General features: G+C 38.6%; 1 protein-coding gene across 1 annotated transcript in view; it reads left to right on the top strand.

Annotated features, from left to right (window-relative positions):
- Window positions 1-4527: 4527 nt before the first annotated feature.
- Window positions 4528-22220, top strand: part of etv1 (ETS variant transcription factor 1) — a gene marked incomplete in the record, with an annotated part of 46000 nt that continues 28307 nt past the window's right edge. The window contains 6 exon segments of the mRNA NM_203888.1: window positions 4528-4563; window positions 4944-5077; window positions 5712-5799; window positions 6374-6421; window positions 14694-14746; window positions 19001-19010. Coding sequence (NP_989219.1) covers window positions 5033-5077; window positions 5712-5799; window positions 6374-6421; window positions 14694-14746; window positions 19001-19010 — 244 coding nt within the window.

Here is a 22220-nt window from a genome sequence, read left to right as displayed (position 1 = left end):
TGATTTTTAGCCAAATATTGGTTGGGTAGGGCTGTCGGGGGTCCCCATACATGAGCCAATAAACTGCCAAGGCAGCTTAAATTTGCCTGTGTATAGTTGTGCAGTGGTGGTTACAATTGTTCAAACTGCCCAACCAGATCTTGGCATCTATGGCCTGTTTACGATTGAATTTGAGTTCCCTGATTTTTACAAATCCAGGAACTTCTGTTAAAGCCACATGAGCCCAGAGTGTGTGATGCAACGTGTCCAGTCAAACAGCTTTATGGGACGCTTTTGCTACTGCTCGAGTGCTATAAGCAAGCGAAGAATACAAAGGTGTAGCTACATGTTGTGTCTGGGGTGTGACAGGAACCTGGAATCTGAGGAAGCCCAAGGGCATAAATAATGAGGACATGAACATGCTGGTGTTTTGCCCTGCAATTCAGGACTTTGGTGTGTTTATCTTCTACCCAGCAGTAGCTGAAAGCAAGGCATGAAAAATATGGTTTCTGTTTTCCATGAAAATGGATACCTGGCTGCAGAACTACCATCTGGCAGGACCCAGGCAAAAATGACAGTGGGGCGCAAAGTAGAATTATCTAACCTGTGCCCTTTCATAGTTAAGTTTGAAACCTGGCCTGGAGTTTTACTGGTCTACCCAGAAAATATGCTGCTTGATGCCAATGTAATTAATAAGAAATGAAGATAAGAGCAAGAGAAAAGTCTGTATTTTTTCCCAAAATTATGGCAGCCCTAGCAGTTGTTGAAGTATGACTAGAACTCCCAAACAGCAGAATGTGTGGAGAGAATCATTTGAGAATGCCAGTAATTTGACTATCAGTGCTAGAAATCATGCAGATGGCAAAATTCTCTTTAGGGTGATGGTACACTGGGTGTTTTGTATTTCATGCTTAATCTTCTCCAGTATAGGCAACAAAACATTAGAAAATATCTTTATACTAAGGTCAGTCTGAATTACTAAAACATAGTAACACAGTCTTGCATTTTAGCACAAGTCAAATGTTTTTATTGCCAGATTCAGACTGAGGTCAATAAAGAGGTATTTTCAGACGTGTGGTCACCCGTGCTGGAGTAGATATAGCACAGGTGACAATGCCCCCTATGCCATGAATTATCTAACCTGTGCCCTTTCATTGTAAGTCTGCAACCTGGCCTGAGTTTTACTGGTCTCCCCTGAAAATATGCTGCTTGATGCCAATGTAATTAATAAGAAATGAAAAATGATGGCAGCCCTAGCAGTTGTTGAAGTATAACTAGAACTCCCAAACAGCAGAATGCTTTGAGATAGGGCTAAAGTCAGCCTTCAACAAAAGCTGGAGGGACATGGCTTGAGCATCTCTGACATAAAGTGTTACTCTTGCCACTCTCACTGCCCCTGCAGGGTGCAGGAATGTTGCCCTTATTAGCACCCCATAAATATAGATCTAGGTACATCTGTGACACAGGTGCTCACTTTGTTGCTGTAGAGCTTTGTGTTTATCATCCTTGCAAGGAAACAATGGTCAAGCCCCCATCTTTTATTGTCCTTTCCTGAGAACTAAAACAAGGGGACAGAAGAGGCCTGGCACATGATGAGGTTGAAATATGTGAGGAGATAAGAGAAGGTGGTGGTGCATAGATATTTGGACAGGAAGTAGGGGCCCAGGTTTTAATACCTCATTGAAACTTGGGGGGGGGGGGGGGGTAGTTCTGCAACTGGAAATGTGGACTCCTCAGTCAGCAAATCATATTTTCTTTTCATATGAAAAACACTGTAAAACAAGGTAACATCTACCTTTTTAACCAGTTCTGTTTTTGTTTGGATTATCTGCCTCAACACACAAAGTGCATTAAGACATTATATTTGCTAAGTATTTGAACAGGACTGGCTGGAAGCAGAATTCTTGCCTTTGCAAACACAGCCTTTTTTTTCCTATTTGAAGCTGAGATTTACTTTGCTTCTTCCCTTAAGTTTTTTTTCCAGCGCTCTTGTAACTTGAGCTTGTTTTCCACCCCTTCCTTCCATGTGACCCATTGTGGAATTTTTGTGAATGAAGCTCTATAGCTCAAAAGGGCCTTGAGGCAAATCTGGGCCGCGAGTCTATGAATAAACACATCAATCAGATTAGAAAAACAAGCCTTTCTATTGGCTGCCCGCTGAAAAAAAACAGAATGAACTGCGGCCAAACCCCGCCCGGGTTACCCGGGCAACCAATCCTGCTCAGCCCACTCCAGACGGCTTCTGCAAACTGTTGCTCAGATTACAAGAGAGAGAGAGGGAGGGAGCTGGGAGAGTTCATATCCATCTGAAAGAAACAAACACATGCAAGGCAAAGGAACACGTTGCTTCCATTCACCCCCCTCCCTTCCCATGTGCACATACTGCTGCAGCTCTAGCAAATGGAGCTGAGTTGACTGCTTTTTATTTTATGAAAGTAAACTACATGCAACACTCCTGCTTACCCAACATTTGTTTTTGCAGATCATGATGGAATATCCACTCAAGCAGATGTGAAATGTTTAGGAAAGTCCTGTACTACAACTCCCAGAATCCCCTGTAAAAGGGTCTAACCTCACTGTTGAAAGGATATAGTTCAGCAAGAACAATTCGACATTTCGATAAGTGCTAATGTGTATGTAACTGTCAGGGAGTGTGTCCTATGAACCCTTTAGGGGTGGAGCTGCTGAGGGCTCTAGTGCATGAAAGGTGCTGTTTGCAATTAACCAGCAATAAATGTTTTTGGTAAAGCCAGAGTCTTTGATCAGCAATGCTGCACATAGGCACATGGTGATCAGTAGCATGTGTGTGCAAGTTTGTGGGAAGTCAAAATGAATGCCTCCCCCACTAAAAGCATACAATACTTTTCCCAAACTATACCAAGATGCCTCAGACTGAGCTACTCCTGCCACTGGCAGCCCTATACCAGTCTCTTGTGTGATGTAGTCTGGTCATTGTGTAGTAACGGGCAGCTAAAATCATATGTGTAGCCATAGTGGTACTTCAGTGGCTGGCCACAAGAAAACAAGTTTGCCACTACCAGTGCCATATCTGCTTTTCTCTTGTTTCTGTTGAGAATCATTAGAACATGAAAATGCCCTTGCAAAATCTGCACCTGAAGCCATCTGTAATATATATCACAAGTGTATATGTATAACTTGACTGGGCCCTTATCGGCGCAACACTACCTGGGAGCTTTAAGCTGGCCATACACGCACCGATAATATCGTACGAAACCGAGTTTCGTACGATATTTGGTGCGTGTATGGCAAGTCAGCGAGTCGACCAGTATCGCAGGAGGCTGCTGTCGACTCGCTGATCGGCCAGGACGCCATAGAAGGCGCCTGAGCAAAATCTGCCGTCAGGGCTGAATCGGCAGAAGGAGGTAGAAATCCTATTGTTTCTACCTCCTTTTCTGCCGTTTCAGCCCTGAAGGTTAGTGGCGGGACTGATGGTCGCACGAAAGATCGCAGATCGCCACGTGTGTGGCCACCTTGTCTGTTAGTGCCCCAAAATGCTGCCCATTGGTCATATTCACGGTTAACTTTGAGGCCCTCCAGCAGTTTATGAACTACAATGGCCAACATCCAGGTCACAGGCTTCCTAGAGATAGAGATCTGGGTGTTGCAGTTCAATAACGGCTGGAGGGCTAAAGACCAGGCATGCCAGGCTGCCAGTTGAGATCTTTCCATTAGATTGCAAGCTCTACAGAACAAAGTGCTCCCCATACCTGCCAGTTTATGAATGCTATAAATGCCAAGTGCCACTTGGCCTTACCCTACTTCAAAGCAGAGCTGCCTGGACTGCTTGCACGGCCAATTTACTGTGGGCAAAATACAAAGTTGTCCAAATCTGTGCATGTAACATGGCTTTTTAAGTGTTCAGACTCCAAATAATACACTAGGCAATGATTTATTGTTTAATAGTGCATCCCAGGGGCTCTTATACGGGCACACAACAAGGCAAGAGGCGAATGAATGGCCCGGAGGCTGCAGCCGCTCTCTGGCAAGTCGCAGTCGTGCCTGCCCGGCGGTTACACTGCTCTCATTCATGGATTCTCTTCCCTGCACATATATGGCGCTCTATAAAGATCGCTTTGTGCCTTCATTCAGCTGAATCGCCGCTGGGGGGGGAGGTGTGGCGAGGGGGAGGGTGGGGAGGGCAAATCTCTCTCCCCTTCTCTCTCTCTTTTTGTTGTTTTGGGAAGTTAATGGAGCCGGCGGAAAACAAGCATTTCCGAATTTCACTGAGAGGGCGAAGAAAGGTCAGAATGGCAGCTCCCCCGGGGGATCAGGAGCCATTGTTTTTCTTATCAGAGGCAGAGAGAAGGGGGGGTGAAGCCTGATTGACAGGCAGAAATCTGATCCTGTAAAAGAAACAGTGAGCCAATGGGAGGGAGGGAGAGATCTATCAGTTTGGAGAGGAGGCCCCTGGAGGAGAAGCCCATAGAATTTGAGCTCTGTCAGTGGCGCTCTCTCTGCTTCCACAGGAGGAGGGAGGGGGGGAAGTGCTGTGGAAATAATTCATGTTTTTTATGCCATTCGGAGGGAGTTTTGTGCAGCCGATCGCTTTCGCAGCGCTATCAGGTGGGTCATTCAGCAACTTTTAGCGCCCGTTTCCGCTCGCCCGGTTGCACCTTGTGGCGCCGCTGTGCGTTTAAAGGGATCCCGGAGCGGCGCCCATTCCCCGCCTCTACTCCCCGTTAGGTGCACAGTAAATCGCTCGGATCGCCATTACTAGTTCGCCAATCAGTGTTTTCACTCGCTCACAGCTCCGTGGCCACTAAACGCCTCATTTTCTTCGGCTTTTCTGGGCAAGTTTAGGGATTCTTTGGTGCGCAGGCAGCTGGCTGGCGCGGAGGGGTTTTTATGAATGGGACTGTGAAGGTTAATTAGCTATGCAAATGCTATGCATGAGCCTGGCTCATTCATGATTTTTTTCCCTAAAGCCATCTTGTTCCCTGTAGGTTGCTCGCAGCCCACATTCCGAGGAAAGCGCCAGATAAATGCCCGAAACGTTAAACCCTGAGCACAGATTTGCCTGAGAGCCCCCAGGATGGATGGATTTTATGACCAGCAAGTGCCTTACATGGTCCCCAATGTGAGTTTTTGGCTTTGCGAAGTTTTATTTTGGAGTTGAACAATGCAACATGGATTGGGAGGGGGGGCTGTGTGTGTTTGCTTCACTCCCCTCTTGCCAGCGATTCTACTTGCACTTTTTTTTTTTTTACATTTCCCCCCCCTTTTTTTGTGAAGTTTTATTTATTTGAAGATAATTCCTCAATCAGGATCGTGTGCACATGTAGATATTTATTAATTTATTTTTTTCTTAAAATAAAACCTTTGTGCACAATTCTGTTTGTGCACCTATTGTGCAACTTGCATGGTGTGTTTCACACTTTCCACATTTTCTTTACTGTGCCCATGCATCTCTGAATGCAGTTGAACTACAACTCCCATCGCAATAACTGTGTTATGTGAGAGTTGCAGTTCAGGATTGGGAGGAGGGATGAGGGGAATAAACAACTGCGCAGGTAGTAGATCCCTGCCCCCCATCCGACTGCCGAACACTGGCACTCAGACAGTTACTTTTTTTTTTTCCTCCTCTCAAGTGCAGGGCTGTGAGGTTGCCATACGCTGAGTGCTATAGGGTTTGCTTTTATCTCAAAGTAAAATCAGCGCTTGAAGTTTCTAGTTCGCTTGACTCCATATCTGTGATTGTCGTTCTTTTGTAGAATCAGAGTGGGGGAACCAGTCATGAGCGAACATCCAGCAGCAGGAAAAGAAAGTTTCTAAATAGAGACCTGGCTCATGATTCAGAAGGTGAGAGCTTGCAGATAAGAAGCTTTAGGGCTGTTTTTGGCTTTTAGTGCCCTCTTTACACCTCCACTCACTCGTGCAGCTTAGTGCTAAATCTCCTTGTTAAAAACAAGTTGCTAATCTTAGTGCACCTACCTATGATTCACTCCCACGTACATATGTGTTTTGTTTATCATGCACACAGTGTGCATTTATAGTCCGTGGCCTTCAGAGGTTAAGTGCTCCCTCCACATTACTCATCCTTCAAGGCAGTGCGTATCCATCATATGTATGTTTCATACGTACTATCATACTAATTGTGCCCTAAATAAAGCATGAAAATTGTGTCCAAACCACCAATATCCATATTGCAATAACCCTCAAATAGGTCATAACTGTGGTTGCATTAAGTGATTAGGATCACAGGTCCTCGTACTATTCATTTGCATGCATAATACAGACATATAGTCCTAAGGTTTCTGTTAATTGCATATCACACTCCTTTTTTCTAGTTTAGAATTGGTTATTGAAATGCATGGCACTTGGTGGTTTTTATATTTAGCATTAAATCTGCAAATATTCCACTTTTTCTCCTCAGAACTCTTCCAAGACCTGAGTCAGTTACAAGAAACATGGCTTGCAGAAGGTAAGAATAGAAAAAAAATCCTGTTTGAGATTGAAAACCCAACAGAAAGGGGGGGGACAGTCCTGATCTTGCTGTCTTAATGTTCAGCCCAATTAATTGAGCTCTAAAAGAGCCACCTCATGTGTCATGCATACATTAGAGCCTCTGATGAGTTTGTCTTTGGGGACTATGGGGCTGTTCTATCCAGTGTCATCACAAATTACCAGGAGAAATTGCTTCCAGCTCACAATCACATCTGCTTTTGGCAAGAACTAATGCTCCAAGACTTCAAGTCCTAAGCCTCTGCTCAGTTTTTAATTGCAATTGATCAGGTTTATATCAGTGCACCTCCAGAGACTCTATACAGTCAGCCAGAACAGGGCTTGCTGTTACCTACTGAGCAGCACACATGATTCTTTGGTGATCTTCAAGAGTTCCTTTCTGATGGCACAAATTGCTTTCTCTGAGTTCATCAGGACGGGATGCTTCAAGAATTAAACGCAAGTGTCTTCTTCCCACCCTGTTCACAGCATAGGAGTCTAGGTGTGTATGCTGTTAAGAAGAGAGTGAGTTTGGGATTTTTCTAGGGTTTTCATGGATTATAGAAAACTTTTCTTTAAATTTGAAACAAAATGTGTATTGTGCAGAGGATAGGTTTTACGCATGTTACCATTTAATTCTAATGATACTCACTGTTTCACTGAGGGAAGTCTTTATGGAATTTGATGCTATGTATATCGACATTCAGTTGCAGCCAAGGTTGCTGCATAGAGGGCATCCAGTTAGTTCAGGTGTCTGTTTACATTGCTTGTTTCGGTTGATCTCTGTTGTAGGGTGTATTAAGTAATAAGAAGGTTCTGATCTACTATGGATTTAAGCCCATGTATATCTCTGTAGATATTATTGGTCTTTAGAAGCATGATATTTTCTGAAATTAAGTTTTTGCAGTGTCTAGAAAGTAATATTCAAAACATGATTTGTAACTGGTGATGAAAAGCCGATACGTGTCTAGGAGGTAAATAATCTGTTAACGCCCATGTTGATAACTTGAATGTGGTACAGGTTTGGTTTATTTTATTTACTATAATATTTAAGCTGGAAGCTTTCTAGCAGATATCAATAGCTGACATCAGTGCATTATCAGCTTGTCAAATCGTGTTTTTACGCTTGTCTTGACTTCATTAAAGTAATTTTTTTGTTTGATTTAAAACTTTCTGCTGCTAAAGGTATATCTAATTGATATTATGACATTCATTTCCTTGTCCTATTCCTGTATTAAATATTCTAGTAGCTTGTGCATTTGGAAGCATCAGGGACGGATCAGTAAGAAATGATAGTAAAAATCTGTATTTACCCTGCAGGATTGAAAATAAACTCGCAGCCCAAACATTATTTGCAGGAACTGATTTAGATATTCTATGTCAGTTAATATGATAGCAATGCTTTTAAGTAGGCTTAGTGATTTATTCATTTTTTTTTTTTATTAATATTGATTAGCTGGGCACCAGATGAATCAGCGTTCTTAAAAAGCCAGGTGTATTTCTACCTACCTGGACAGGCTTTACTTTGTGCAAGTGGCTTAAAGTTGCAGATATTTTAATGACTGTACCCGTGTCTTGGTATGCATAAGAATGGTACAAAAATAGGAATATATATACACAGTGGTGTGTTAAAGTGTTATGAATATGAGACAGCAACTTTCAGAGAGAGGATACTGATACCGACCATTAGCTGCTGGAACATGTGGAAAGCTCTACCTCCTATATATTTCTGTTCCACTTTTCTAGCTGTATTGCTGAGATCGGGTTTCTCTGGCCTATGAAGGAAATAACTTAAGTGCAGAGTCTATTTATGTGAGATGCTGTCTGGGCCATTAGCACAAACGTGCATGCAGTTTTGGCACATTTTGTAGTGTTTATGTGCCTTTTGTTAAGATGATGTAGTCAGTAAAGTTACCATGAAATCTGGCAGTATATGTGCCTATTAACAAGATAGATGGCAACATACCAGGTTTTTCCAGCAGGTTATGAACCCCCCACTGAGTAACAACCAGGTCAAAAATATGCTCATTAGTCTATCATACAAGGAAAAGAGTGTAGACATTTCCCATACCCTTGTAGTACTTGGGAGAAAATCCGCCACTGAAGCTTTTTAATGATGAGAAATAGTGTAATGCAAGATTAAGTCAAGTATAATGTCTTCATAATCTCTTAATTAAAAGGGGTGAGAAAAAGCAGCACATTCAGAAATGACTTAATATCCACATTTTTTTGTAAATGTCAGTTCCACTGTGTTATATTGTAATGTTCTGCCTTTTAAGTACTTTTTTTCAATTAAAAGTAACTGTTTTATATTCCTCTGTAGAGTAGCAGGATCTTATGAGCCTAGATTTAGTTTTATTTTTATAAAGCAAAATTACATGGAGTTTGGTTTGTTGGTGTAACTAAAACCCAGTTCGTCTATCAAAATGTATGTTAACCGGCAAGAACTTACACCAGACCCAGGCTGTACAGTCCACCCCCTTTCTTATCATAAACTGGTGGGCAATTTTTTAGACTAGAGGTTGAATAATAAGGTTTCTAAATTGTTTACAGTTAATTCACAATGACTAATTATAAGTGCATTATATTCATAACTTCTGATGTAACCTGTTGGTATTTTCTCCATGCCTAAATTCGGACACCTCAGATTAACTGAAATGGGGTATAATTGGTAGTGTTGGTAGCCATTTGAATGTATAGCTTTTAAGATAGAGGAGATTTTATTTCTATTGCAAACTACTAGTTTCTACATTTGTCAGTTCCCTCAAATCCTTTATTTTTCTGGAGATGAAATGACTGTATTTTACTGGCAGAAGGAGAGGAGGAGGTTCAGTCTGAACTGATTTCTACATACCAGATGGGCACCCAAGAGTGCATGAATATAACCTCCTAAAATGATTAGCTACCACTGGCACCCGTCATTTCAAGCAGCAGTTAACAAAACTACATATCTTATAAGATACAACAGGAAAAGAACAGGAAGGAACTCTCAGTAAAGTGTGTTGTGATGAAACAATTAAGAAATATTTATCCGTTTTGGGTACAACATAGAAATGTTATTTAACTGTTGAATATGCATTTTAGTTAGGAAAACACAGGGTGTTCTGTTTTCTGTAGAGAATGGAACTAGCTTCCCATACAAACTGCCTATGATTTTTAATTCTAATATTAATGTTGGCTGTGTTACAAAAAAGTTTGTTTTCCTAAAACCCATATAGCTGTGGAAACAGTGTTGCAAAGTTGCTGTTACGGGAATAAGGAAAGGCGTTAGGCTTTTGGAGTAGGCCACCACCACTATATCGCTTTTGAAATATAACAAAATGAAAGGGGTGTGAACCTAAAAATAAAATGTTGATCAATGAAAGAAAGTGCTGTTCTAAGCAAGTACAACAATTAACATTCATTCGCAATTGTCAAGTTATTTGTAAATGTAGTTACAATGGAAAGCAGTGTTTCAGGTTTTTCTGTCCTTTTGCTGATTCTGCCTCTTGAAAAATGTAGCAGAAGACATGCATGCACACTTCTGCACAGAAGTCTTCTGCACATCTGCTTTCTCTGACTGCATTGTTGCAAAAGTCAGAACCACCAAGGCAGAAAATAAAAAGTGGCCAATACTCCTTTCCATAGTGGTCATACATACTTTAAAAAAATTGTAATATGTATATTGGAAAGTAATATAATATGTGTGTTTGAGTGTTTGTTCCCTTTATGTTCTCTACGATGATTTTCCCAAATGTGTTTAACATTTTTTAGATTTCTAAAGGAACACAGCTCAAGTTGTACAATTTAGCAAAGTTTCCATCGTGCGGGATTTGGCACTCTCGTATTATATTCATGTCCTCGGATTAGATACTGTTAGTTTTTCTGAATGTTTACAGTGACCTAATGGTGCCTTAACGACTCACTGGGGTGCTCCAGTGTGCAATGCATTACCACTGGGTAAGCATGGTGTGATTTATATAGTTTAGACCTAGTTCTGAATATCTTAAGTAATTCCTGTGGGTATGTCGGTTTAACTTAAACTTTGCTTATGATGCAGCATCTTCTAATAATTATCCTGTATGCGTTCTTTAAAGTGAGAGGGCAAGCTTACTGTGTTTACTTGGAAAGTTCACGTTTACTTTAACTGCAGGTCTCTGTAAAGGGTGTGACATAAAAAGACTGTGGTTGAACCACATGCTCGATGGTGGACTGTTTTTTGTGAATGAAGGCGGCAGAACTCCAGTTTCTGACTGCTTGTCTTGAGAAATTGTTTAGGAGATCAGCTGTCTCATTCACTGGCAGAAAGAGTGACTCATACATCTTCTGCCTTGTTTGGCTCCAGGTCATTGTTACAGCGGATAGAGCTTGTTTTAATTAAAAATACTAACTCCCTGCATGCTGGATCTCTGCGCAGCTCACCTGATCACAATGGAGGATGCATGTTTATGCTAAGGATATATTTATGGTAAAGGATTTTGTGTATTTATGTGTTCCCTGCTAACAAATCTTCTCTTTTTTATCTCTCTTTCTCTCTCTGTCATGATTCATATCAAGTTTCCCTGAAATATTATGTTTTTACTGTTGATTTAAAGTGTAACATCTTGGGGGTGGGTTGAAACTGGCACGTAGATGTTAATACAGCTTCCATCACCACCTCCGCAGCGACTAATAATAAAGAGGGGGGAAAAAATTGCTTCCGATTCCATCTGCAAATAGCTATCAGTTAGGGAGACATTATGCTATTACTTATTGGGTGCATCCTTTACAAACCTGTATTTATCTATTTTCATCAGAAGGGAATGCTCCTTGCTTCAGATTCTCAAGTGAATGAACACAGGTATTAGACATTGGTGGGTGCTTTAGCAGATTATCGTTTTTTCAGGTGATTAATTTAAATAAAAGATCTAGAGTGTGTAATGCATGATGAAACAGTTGCAAGAGTGGAAATGTGATTTCTTCAGACAATGTCTATTGAATAGACTGCGTAATCAGCTGTTTCCAGTTCCCAGAAGAACACAACATGCCATCCTATTGAAATATTGAGGACAAGGATGTGCAGCTCACCACCCACCTTTTGATAAAGACTACACCTCCCAGCATGCTATGCAGACTCTTAGCATGCTTGAAGTTTTTTCTTTTTAATAGAAATTAAAAAAATCTGTATATTAAGTGCACATTCACTTTCACAGTGCACAGTCTGGTTGTAAAGAGCAGTCCATTGTAGTGGCTGATCTGATCACTGCATTGCCATAAGAAAAACCTATGTGATCGATCCAGTGTACCAAACAGGTAAAAAGTACATACATAATCACCGACAAGCAGTTGTCTTTGGTTGGTCTAGCACAGTTAAGATAATGAAAGTGAATGTCTTGGTGCTATGGGCTAATGCACTGGTGTTAACTTGCACCTGTGTTGTGTATTTCCTATTGCATGCTGTACTGATGAAGTGCAGTACTGTAAAGTTTATTACATTATTAGCAAATTGTATTTTATACTGGCAGGATTATATTGATTTGATGTTATACCAAGAAGTCTATGAATAAATAAATAATTCTAGGGTTGGACAGCACTAATATTGGATTGGAGGCACAGCACTAATAGTGGGTCGGATGTATAGAACTGGAGATACGTGGTGCACCAGATTCCTGTATGTGTAAAATACCATGTTAGCAATGTTTAGTCCTAAAAGGGTTAAGTCTCTAATGCAGCTGGTTTACATTTATTTTTCTTGTGAATGGTTATGCAACATAAATCCGAGATTGCTTATGCCATTTGGCAGTATTAACCCGTCTTAAACCAAAGCTTTTAACATGCACCATCAGCCGACGTTTACATGAATACTCGTCATTCATCTGCTGTCACTTAAACCCAGGGGAGGTGGGAATTCCCAAAGTACGTCAGTGGGAATAACAGTGTTGCCATCGGGGGCCTTAAAAGTTCTGTGGGGGTTTGAATGCATTGGTAAGGCACAGGTGTATATAGTGAATTAGGTGTCTAGTGCTATGTTGCTTTTTCTGCGCAGCCATTACTGTAAGGATGTGCTTGGGTGAATAGTTTAACCCTGTAAAATTTAGAAAATGACTTATTGGTTTGTGAATGAATTAATAGAAATGGACTGAATCCCAAAACTTTCACACACAATTTGTCCGAATCCAAACTGAACCCTAATTTGCATACGTAAATTAGTTCAAAGAAAAAAAACATTTGATTATCTTAAAGGAGTGACCTAAAATCATGTGATATTTTTATGTCCTGATTCACCCGAATCCTCCTAATAAAGGCTTAGATTTGACCGAATCCCATCTGAATTCTGGATATTTGGTTCATGCAGTTTGTAGTTAAAAGCTTGGGAGATGTAGTTCAGCAGTTGAATTGTGCACATAGGGTAGCAGTGGCATCTTTCTATGCATTTTACAATTTCTTGCCTCATCCGCCAACAATTTCCAGTGGATGGCTGTGCATGCTGGGAACGGTGGGAGTGCACTGGAGCATTACTTCCTTTTAAAACTTCTTGTTTTAAAACATCCTATTTTTAGTGCATAACTATTGGCAAAGAATCTTTTGTAAATACTAGTGTTGTTTCTATTATCTGGATACCCGTTAGCCAGAAACTTTCCATAGTGTTCTGTGTGAACAAACAATCTTAATTGTTTCATTTTATCTTTAATAATAATGTACTTAAGGTTGGTAAAGCTAGCATAAATCTTTGCTGTTGGTTGATAAATGTTTTCAAATTGTGTAAAGATCCCTTATCTGAAAAAGCTCAGGTCTCGGGCATTTATGATAATATATCTTGTATCTGTACTATAAGCTTTTCTACTGAAAAAGTGTAAACTTTATTATTAAGTTGGTTGAAATACATAACTGAATATAGACACCTACTTATACTTGTAAACCCTGTAGCCATCAGAATTGGCTACAGTGTTTGGCATGGAGCTGTATCTAGGTAATTTAGTTTAGTTTGCTTGTAATTATCTCCCCACCCCCTTATAAAACATGTTTGGCTCTAGACATGTTTGTGTTATGTCTTTATTTAGTGCAATTCTGAAAGACATAACACAGTGGAGTCTGGGGATTCTATAAGTCAGAGCTCTGAAATGTAGAACATTAACTTTGTGCTTTGTGTGGCTACCAAGTTCAGCCAAACTCCTATCGATGAAAGAAAATGTTAATATTCAGAGCCTGTTATTAAGGAACAGACACATTTTAGTGTTAGGACCATTTTATTTCTTCATTAACATGTCTACTGGCTTAAACTAAAAGGAGCATACAGATAATTGCCAGTTCCAAGGCAAAAAAAAAAAAAAAAAACTTTTTAAAGGAAAACCTGCACTAAAAGCAGGGCCGTTATTAGCGATTGATCGTTCCCAGGTCATACCTTGTCTTGGACCCAGTTTTGGTATAAATAAGCCTCTGCTGCATTTGTGGACACTGACTTTTGTAGCTCAATAATAGATAGAACTAGCAGCCTAATGTCAAGTGTTAACTGACCCCCCCCCCCCCCCCCTTCCCATTTGAGAAAACAGGGTATACATACAGGGTGTCATACATCCTACAGCCAGCATTTGTGCAGAATGCTTGTAGAGCAGATAACTGATAAATAAGCTATAATAATAATTTTCTCTATATTGCCATGGCTATATAACTGTTGTTTTTACATACCACAATGGCTATGCTAGCTGTTTCTTTCTACAGCCATGAGTAAACAACAACTACTAGCTGTTTCTCCCTAGTGCCATGAACATATAACTACCTTACCATTATGACTATATAACTACTAGTTATGTTTCCTTACTGCCCAGACTGTATAACTACTAGCTGTTTCTCCCTACTGCCATTGCTGTATGGCCTTACTGCCCTGCAACAACAAACCCCAGAGTCATTTTTACAGATTTTTTTTATTTTAGGACAATGCGTCAAAACTAAAATTTTTATTTAGACAATTCTAGGCAGTACTCGTTTAAAAGGCGTTCCGCCCTACCTCATTTTTAGGTGTGAGTTTCCCTTTCAGGCTACATCCTTTAGTTAAATAGGGCTTTGTTTTCTCTTCTTTTGTCGTTAGACTATAAGCACTGATGCGTCATGTTGAATATTTAAAGTTAAAGATTCATAGAGTGAGACTGGGAAGGATTTCTATTTTTAGTGGGTTTATTCTAAAGAAGTAACTTTCAAAATCTGTTTCGTGGTAGTTTTAACTGTGCCCTGTAATTTCAAGATCAGATGCAGAGACTTTGTATATTTACATGTATTTCTTTTTTTTTCCTTTCCAGCTCAGGTGCCTGACAATGATGAACAGTTTGTGCCAGATTATCAGGCTGAAAACTGTGAGTATGGGATTCTTTTTGTTTTTGCTTGTATTCTTTTGTTTGCGTTTCCTGCTCGGAGTATTTTGCCCAGGAAGCCTTTTGTGACTCTGTGGTGTCTCTTTCCCTTTACATTTTGTTTTTTTCCCCTTTTGTTTGATTGAGATTGTAATTGGATAAACATGTTATTTAAATAGACCCTTATTCTCTATATTGTAAAAATGGTAATGAGAAATGTTCTATGCATATCATATGTCTGGAAAACTTGTTTCAATATATTCTTCCTGCCTTAGTCCCACCTCTAATTGTGCATCTCCCTACATTTCCTAGAGCTCAAAGTTCTCGGGTGCATAAAAATGGAGATTTTTCTCATGTGCTTTTGTTCATTGGATGGCAAAGCTGGAATTTTATATATGTACCTACACTCGGAGCAACCTATACTCAGCCCCATGAGTGTAGAAAAGTAGAATTTGAACTTCATCTATATAACTATTAACACTCATTTTTAATCCCAACATATTCCGTGGCATTGTACAAGATATGAGTGTATACATTAAACATACAAAATCACCTGAAAGAGCTTACAGTCTTAAAGATTAAAATTCACTAGGTATCGGACAGATATTTGGAGTATGGACAGTAGTCTACGGCACAGTCATAAAAGTACCATTGTGCCAGCACCGTTGGTTCTGTTTTACAGCATTTTACATGCAGTGTTTTTACTGGCAGCTCTCAACACTAATGAGAGATGAGAAACCTCAGGCATGGAGAGAGTTAAGTTACGAATATAGACATGTTTGTTGCGGCAGCAAATGTTACCGCTTAAAGAACCAGCGTCTGTTTATTTAAAGCTCATTATGCTTTTTTTAAGTTTTTTTTTTTGACAACTTTAAGTGAATATTGTGATTAAAGTTTAAAGTTGTACATAGAAATTGATGCACTTAGTATTATGGCATGATCTATACTATATTATGCATATGCAAAATAAGTAAAGGGAAACCACTGGGAAACTGACCAGAGCTTCACAAAAGATTTAAAGGCATATTGCCACTTGGTAATTGGTATCTGTTTATCCTTCGCTTGACATAAAACTTGAATTTCTCGCCCTATTTTTGGCTAGTTTATTTTTCCTGCCATAGACTCCTTGATGACCCTTGTGGTCACTCAGATATGCTTGGGGCAGTTTTGAGTGCTAGTTGCTGATGTAGGGCCTCTTTTTCAATGGAATAGAAAGCAATTTGGTACAAATAATGGCATTTTCATCCATACCGTAACATTCCTTAATTCAGAACACCGCCTACTATGGCCCCAAGTACCCAAGGTACCCATGCTTACTTAGATTAATGGATCTTCATGGTTGCTTAATGGACCTTGCAGTGGACCAATTATGTTTTTTGGAGAAAATTTGGGTGTTTGCCTTTGATTCATAATAACACAAAAAATTATTCCCTTCGTGGGAGATGATCAGTTTAAAAGCTATTGCTGGTACAGGTATGGGACCTGTTATCCAGAATGTTTGGGACCTGGGGTTTTCCGGATAAGGGATCTCCATACCTTAAGTCTGCTAAAAATCATTTAAATACTGAATAACCCAATAAGCTTGTTTTGCCTATAAGGATTAATTATACCTTAATTGGGATAAAGTACAAGGTTCTGTTTTATTATTATTATTATTATTATTATTATTATTACTACAGAGAAAAAGGAAATCCTTTTTAAAAATTAGAATTATTTGCTTATAATGGAGTCTATGGGAGATGGCCTTTCCGTAATTCAGAACTTTCTGGATAAGGGGTTTCCGTATAAGGGATCCCGTACCTGTACACTGAACAATCTTTTATATAAATTATTTAGATTTGTGGGTGTCTATGGATGATTACTCAGTTTGTACAGCACATAGAGCAGTATGGCAGCTCCCCATCCCACTAATAAAATGTATAGTATATAAATATACAGCTGTATACATTACCCAACTCAGTGGTTTTACTGAATATTTATAGAGACACCATAATATTGGTTTTATAAACTGAAATATATTTTGATAGGAAAAGCAACCAACTTTAGGATGGATTTATAAAAGTGTAAAAAAAAAAACTGTAAACTTGTCTATATAAAATTGTCTGTTTATAAAGCTGCAACTTGGTAATTGGCATAAATTGCAATGCAAAAGATGTGGGTATTCTATTTAGCATGTATTGCTGGAGTAGAAACTGGCGCAGGTTTAGTAAATCAGCATAGTTAATGCAGTTGCGTAATCATTTATCATTTACTACATAATCTAGTTTCTATGCAAGTTTGTTTTGGCGATTTCTGCACTTTTTTTTTTTTCCCTTGGGTGCGTCTCCATGTTATAGCTTTTTCTGTTTAACATGTCTGTGCTGTGGAAAAATCTGCACACAACATGTATTTCTGCACCACTTTTTACACCATTTGATAAATACAACCCTGTGTGTTTTCTCACTCAAGGTGTTTGGCAGAATGAAGAACGCCTTTTCTTTCTAAAGTTAACAATGTTCCATGAATAATGAGTGTTTTCCTTTGACAGAAACCTTAACTTGGCTGTTTGCTTTATGCTGACAATATGCCATACATTTCTTAGATACTTATTCTCTCCAATTCATGCGTGAGGAGCAACACATCAGTTGGTTTTGTGTCAGAGACTGGTGACTGTTCTTTACTCTGCAGACAGCTAATATTTGTTGAGACAGTTATCGTTTGTGTGTGTTCATTTGTGTAAAGTCAGAGGGCCACTTGCATGATTACAACTGACATTTATTGTTTACTGAGATAAATATGCAGCACTTTCATAGAGCGATAGAGGCTAATATGCTTTGAATACATTTTAACAGTTTTACAAGTTGCCTCTGTTTTACTGTTTTTTTTAAAGTTCACATTTACAGCCTATTATCTTGGAACCCATTATCCAGAAAACTCATACTGAAAAAAAAAAATTGACATTGCCAAGTCCCATAGTCTTACCTGTTATCCAGAAAGTTCCGAATTACAGGAAGGCCATATAGACTCCATTATATTCAAATTCTAATTTTAAAAATGATTTCCTTTTTCCTAATAATAAAACAGTACCTTGTACTTGATGGTTAAACAATCCTATTGGGTTTATTTAATACTTATATTATTTATTTTTTTTTTTAGTAGACTTAATGAATGGGGATCAAAATTACAGAAAGATCCCTTATCTAGAAAACCCCTGCTTCCGAGCAATCTGGATAACTGGTCCTATACCTGTACTTAAAATTTGATTGCTTTGCTTTTTGTTTTTTTTTTATAGTATTTTGTACTTGAGGATAAATACAAAGGATTAAAACATATTGATGGGGGTAAAAAAAAAAAAGGTATAGAATATATTATGCAAAATGCGAATGATTCTTTCTATAATTTGGATTACAATACCTTAAGTTACATTAAGTAACATTAAATAAACCCAATTGTTTTGCCACTGATATTGATTCATGCAAGTACACCTGTTTTAAATTTACAGAAAAAACAAAATCATTTTAAAAAATTGGATAAGGGATCCCATACTTGTACTTTTGAATTAACTTGCAGATAGGGAAGCCTAGAAGTACCTGTTACTGTACCTGTTACTTGTACAGATATGGGATCCGTTAACTAGAAACTCATTATCCACAGATCTCCAAATTACAGGAAGGCCATCTCCCATAGACTCTATTTTAATCAAATAATTCACATTTATAAATATGATTTCCTTTTAAAACTCTGAATAATAATTAACCAGTACCTTGTAATTGGTCCTAGCTAAGATATAATTAATCCTTATTGGCATAGCAATCCTATTGGGTTTCTGTAATGTTGAAATGATTTTTTTTTTAGTAGACCTAAGTTATGGAGTTCCAAATTATGGAAAAACCCAGGCCCTGAGTATTCTGTATGACAGGTCGCATACCTGTTCATGTACTTGGGTTAGATTCTATTGGCCATCTAAAGTCAGTGTTCCTGCTTGAACTTATTTACTTGTTCCTAATATTTATTTAACAGCAGCCTAGCAATAGCTTGCCTATTCCACAGAACAGGAAAGAGTATTCTAGGAAACCTTGCATTGTGAATAATGCAATATACTTACATACTGTACTTTCACTTCTTATTTCTTGTAATAGCAACGTTTATTGTTGCACCGCATAATGTTTCTAATTTGTTGAGTATTTACAGGCACGTCTGTTCATTTTTGTTTTTAAATATTCCAAAATATTTGTGTGTCCCCATGTGTCTGACTTTTGTGAATGAATCTGTTCATACAGTTTGTCCACATGTAGCCCTTAGTGTAAAATTTCTAAAAAAAAAAAATATTAATGTCACTTGGGAAGACATTCTTGTGCTAATTAGTTGCTGGAGAAAGCCACCTAAATTGTGACCCCTAGTTCTCATTTTGATGTGTCACATCTACAAATGTTATGTTCCACAAATATGTGAATCTTCTGAAGTTATTGCTTCTGTGACAGTTGACAAGCATTTTGAATATAAAGAAATGGCTGTGTGAACTGCAGCTCATGGACGTAAAAGCTTCTTTGTTTGACCCTTTCAGAAACTGCTTGCAAATAATCTGCAAACAGTTTATTTGACAAGCTGGTGGCTTGCCTGTCTTCTTTCTGTACCTTCTGACACTTGGGGCAAAATTATCAATATTAGAGATCACCACAGAAAGTCACCCACTTTCTATTTTATTCTTATGGGATTTTTAGAAGCATATTTATTAAATTGTGATTGCTAATTTTCATTGATAAATACACTTCTTAATATCGGAATGAATAGAAAACGCAGGCTACCTTCACCCATCTATATTAATGGCTAGAATGACCATGTCAGCAATGGTAGGTGGTTTTGCAGTACTACTCTACACCCCAACATCACCTGTGTCATACTGGGGGTTAATGTTCTGCATGCACTTACTACATCCCTGGAAATACCCATTTCCTGTAGCTTGTTTTTTTTATTTGGTTGAGCTACATTAGCTACAGCCCCCCAGGCAGATAATTGAGGCACAAATATAGATTTAGATATCTTTTGCTCAATCCATGTCAAGAAACTATCATAAACACCTCTTAATAAATGTTTTTGGCATTGCTCAACTGCTGCCTGAAAGTACCATCATTTGGTGCTCGCATGTTTCTAAGTCACATGTAACAGCATCTGTTTGTTAAGCAGCCAACTGCTGTGAGACTGCCTAGATCCAGTGACATCCCAGTGACTCTTCTTCACTTACCATCCACTGCCCTTTAAGCCAGAGTAAGCTTTGAAGGGTGTAGTCACTCTTGGCATTTAATCATCTCTCAAAAATTGGATAATTATCTTTAAATTATAATATCTGCAGCAGCCAACTTAGCATCGTTGTTTTGTCCCGGGTAATCTAGTTTTATTCTGAAAAACAAAAAGTGTTTCTGCACAGGGTGTCAAGTATGTATAAGGACCAGAACTGTTAAGCTTTGAGTGTATTTCATGGATAGTTATAAACTTATTTTTTTTTTTTTTCCCAGATAAAATTTGTAGTTTTAATCAGACCGTAGCGGTGGTCTTACAATATTTGATCAAGGCCTCCATTCAGATGACAAAGGATATAGATACCTAAAAGCTCGGCTTTCAGCCATTCAGTCATAATATCAAACAAATAATTGTTCACCCTAGGACAGCAAATAACTGTTCACCCCAGATCTTGCCCCTACTAACTTTACAAGTGGGCTTTAAAGATTATCTAGAAAAGCAAAAAGGTATTCTTGCCAAAGCTTACTCTAACTAGCCTTAAGGTTTGCTTCCCCCCACCAGTTGTGGTTTCCAGCCTTCTGGTTTGGTAATTCACTTAAACACACTTGATAGAGGACAGTGCAGTTGTGTCAAAAATCATTCAAACTGCATAAACAATATGGGTGCATATAATCAGGACTAGACATGGGAGATAAAAAATTACCAAAATATAGCCAATATCACTGAAACAAGGAAATATAATATAGAAATGAGCAGTCTGTCCTTAACGTGCCCATTGTCTGTCTGAAGACTGGAATGCATTTTGGATGTCTGTGGCTCACACAAGAAGGAAGGAACTTTGAAATTTATGTAATAAGGCCCACATTGTTATATTTCTGTCAAATGTGAAAACTGGTACTGGCTAGTACAGTTTAGGGTTTGTGAGAACTTCACATTCAGTATGCAGATAGCATTGCTAGAAATGAAATTTTTCAAACAATAGAATATGTCTGCTGCAGATGCAGAAACAAAGAGATATGAAAGTTAAGCGAGTTCTGTACTTACAGGATTTTGCAATCTGTGAGAAAATGATTATTGTGTTATATTACATACTCCCCCCAATAAGCCTTTCAGTCTAGTAGAGACCGTAAGTGTGACTGCTGTCTGTATATGAATATAACATGTGGGACATTTGGTCATTTTTTTATTGTGACTATTTTCTATTGGTTCTCCCTGTTAAATCCAGTTTAAAAAAAGATGTGCTGTGGAAGAGCAGGCACTTTTCAAGAGAATTTATAAACATTTAAGAAAACGAATAAACTCTTCAATTAGACAGCAACAAATAGTCATATAAGGTCACGTGTTACAGAGACAAACATAAGCAAGTGATTATATATTGCATCTCCAAATGATATGCCACTCCATAGCCTGTTCCATATTTTACATATTCAACATGTTCTCAAACATGTGTTGCTCTATTGCAGCAAATAAATTCAGTGTGCAAGGGCTATCATTAATTGGTCACCTTTTCGGTGACCATAATCTAAGGATAATGATTTAGCAGCATCTTCTTTTCTATGAAAGCACAACTCAAGGATATGTCTTTAACCCGCATTTAGATTCAAAATGGTTGGAAATAACATGCTTTTAGTAGTACACAGATGATGAGCTTTAAGATAAGTTCCTAGCATTTTAAAACTTACATTTAATCGGTAAATGAAAAAATTAACTATGAGAAATTGGTTTCGAATGATGAATCCTATAAATCGTAAGGCCTTAACTTAATTCAAAGTTCACTGGTGTACTCACTTAACTTTTGAACATTACTTATAAAATGGCTTTTGTATTAAGCATTATGGTTTTCTCATAAGACATGTTAAACTGTTATTGTCTTCAATTATTCAGGCTCTGTTAAACCCTCGTTCTAATTAATCTTCCTTTGCAGCTTTTTTTCCTCCTCTGGGGTTCAGGGATGTCACTGTCGTCATTCCAGCATTGCAGGCAGTTGGATTTTGCAGTGATGATGCAATGATGATAATGTACCAAAACAGGATAATGCATTCCTTAATTGTGATGCTGGTGTATCAGCCCAACCACAATTTACCAGGCTGTCACTACACCAGATACAACAATTGCATTGTAAAATTAGCAAAATAACTTTCTCTATCTTACCATCTCACATCACGCAAACGTGTGTTGAAATCTGTGGAGCATTTTGGTAGCAATATTTTTAATAACTTTGTTTGGCCCTTTCAGTTAACTCACAACACAATTCCAAAG

This window comes from Xenopus tropicalis, chromosome 6 (genome assembly GCF_000004195.4).
Source record: "Xenopus tropicalis strain Nigerian chromosome 6, UCB_Xtro_10.0, whole genome shotgun sequence".
NCBI classification, from domain to species: Eukaryota; Metazoa; Chordata; class Amphibia; order Anura; family Pipidae; genus Xenopus; species Xenopus tropicalis.
Note: the sequence above shows the minus strand (reverse complement) of the source record. Positions and strands in the feature narration are given on the sequence as shown.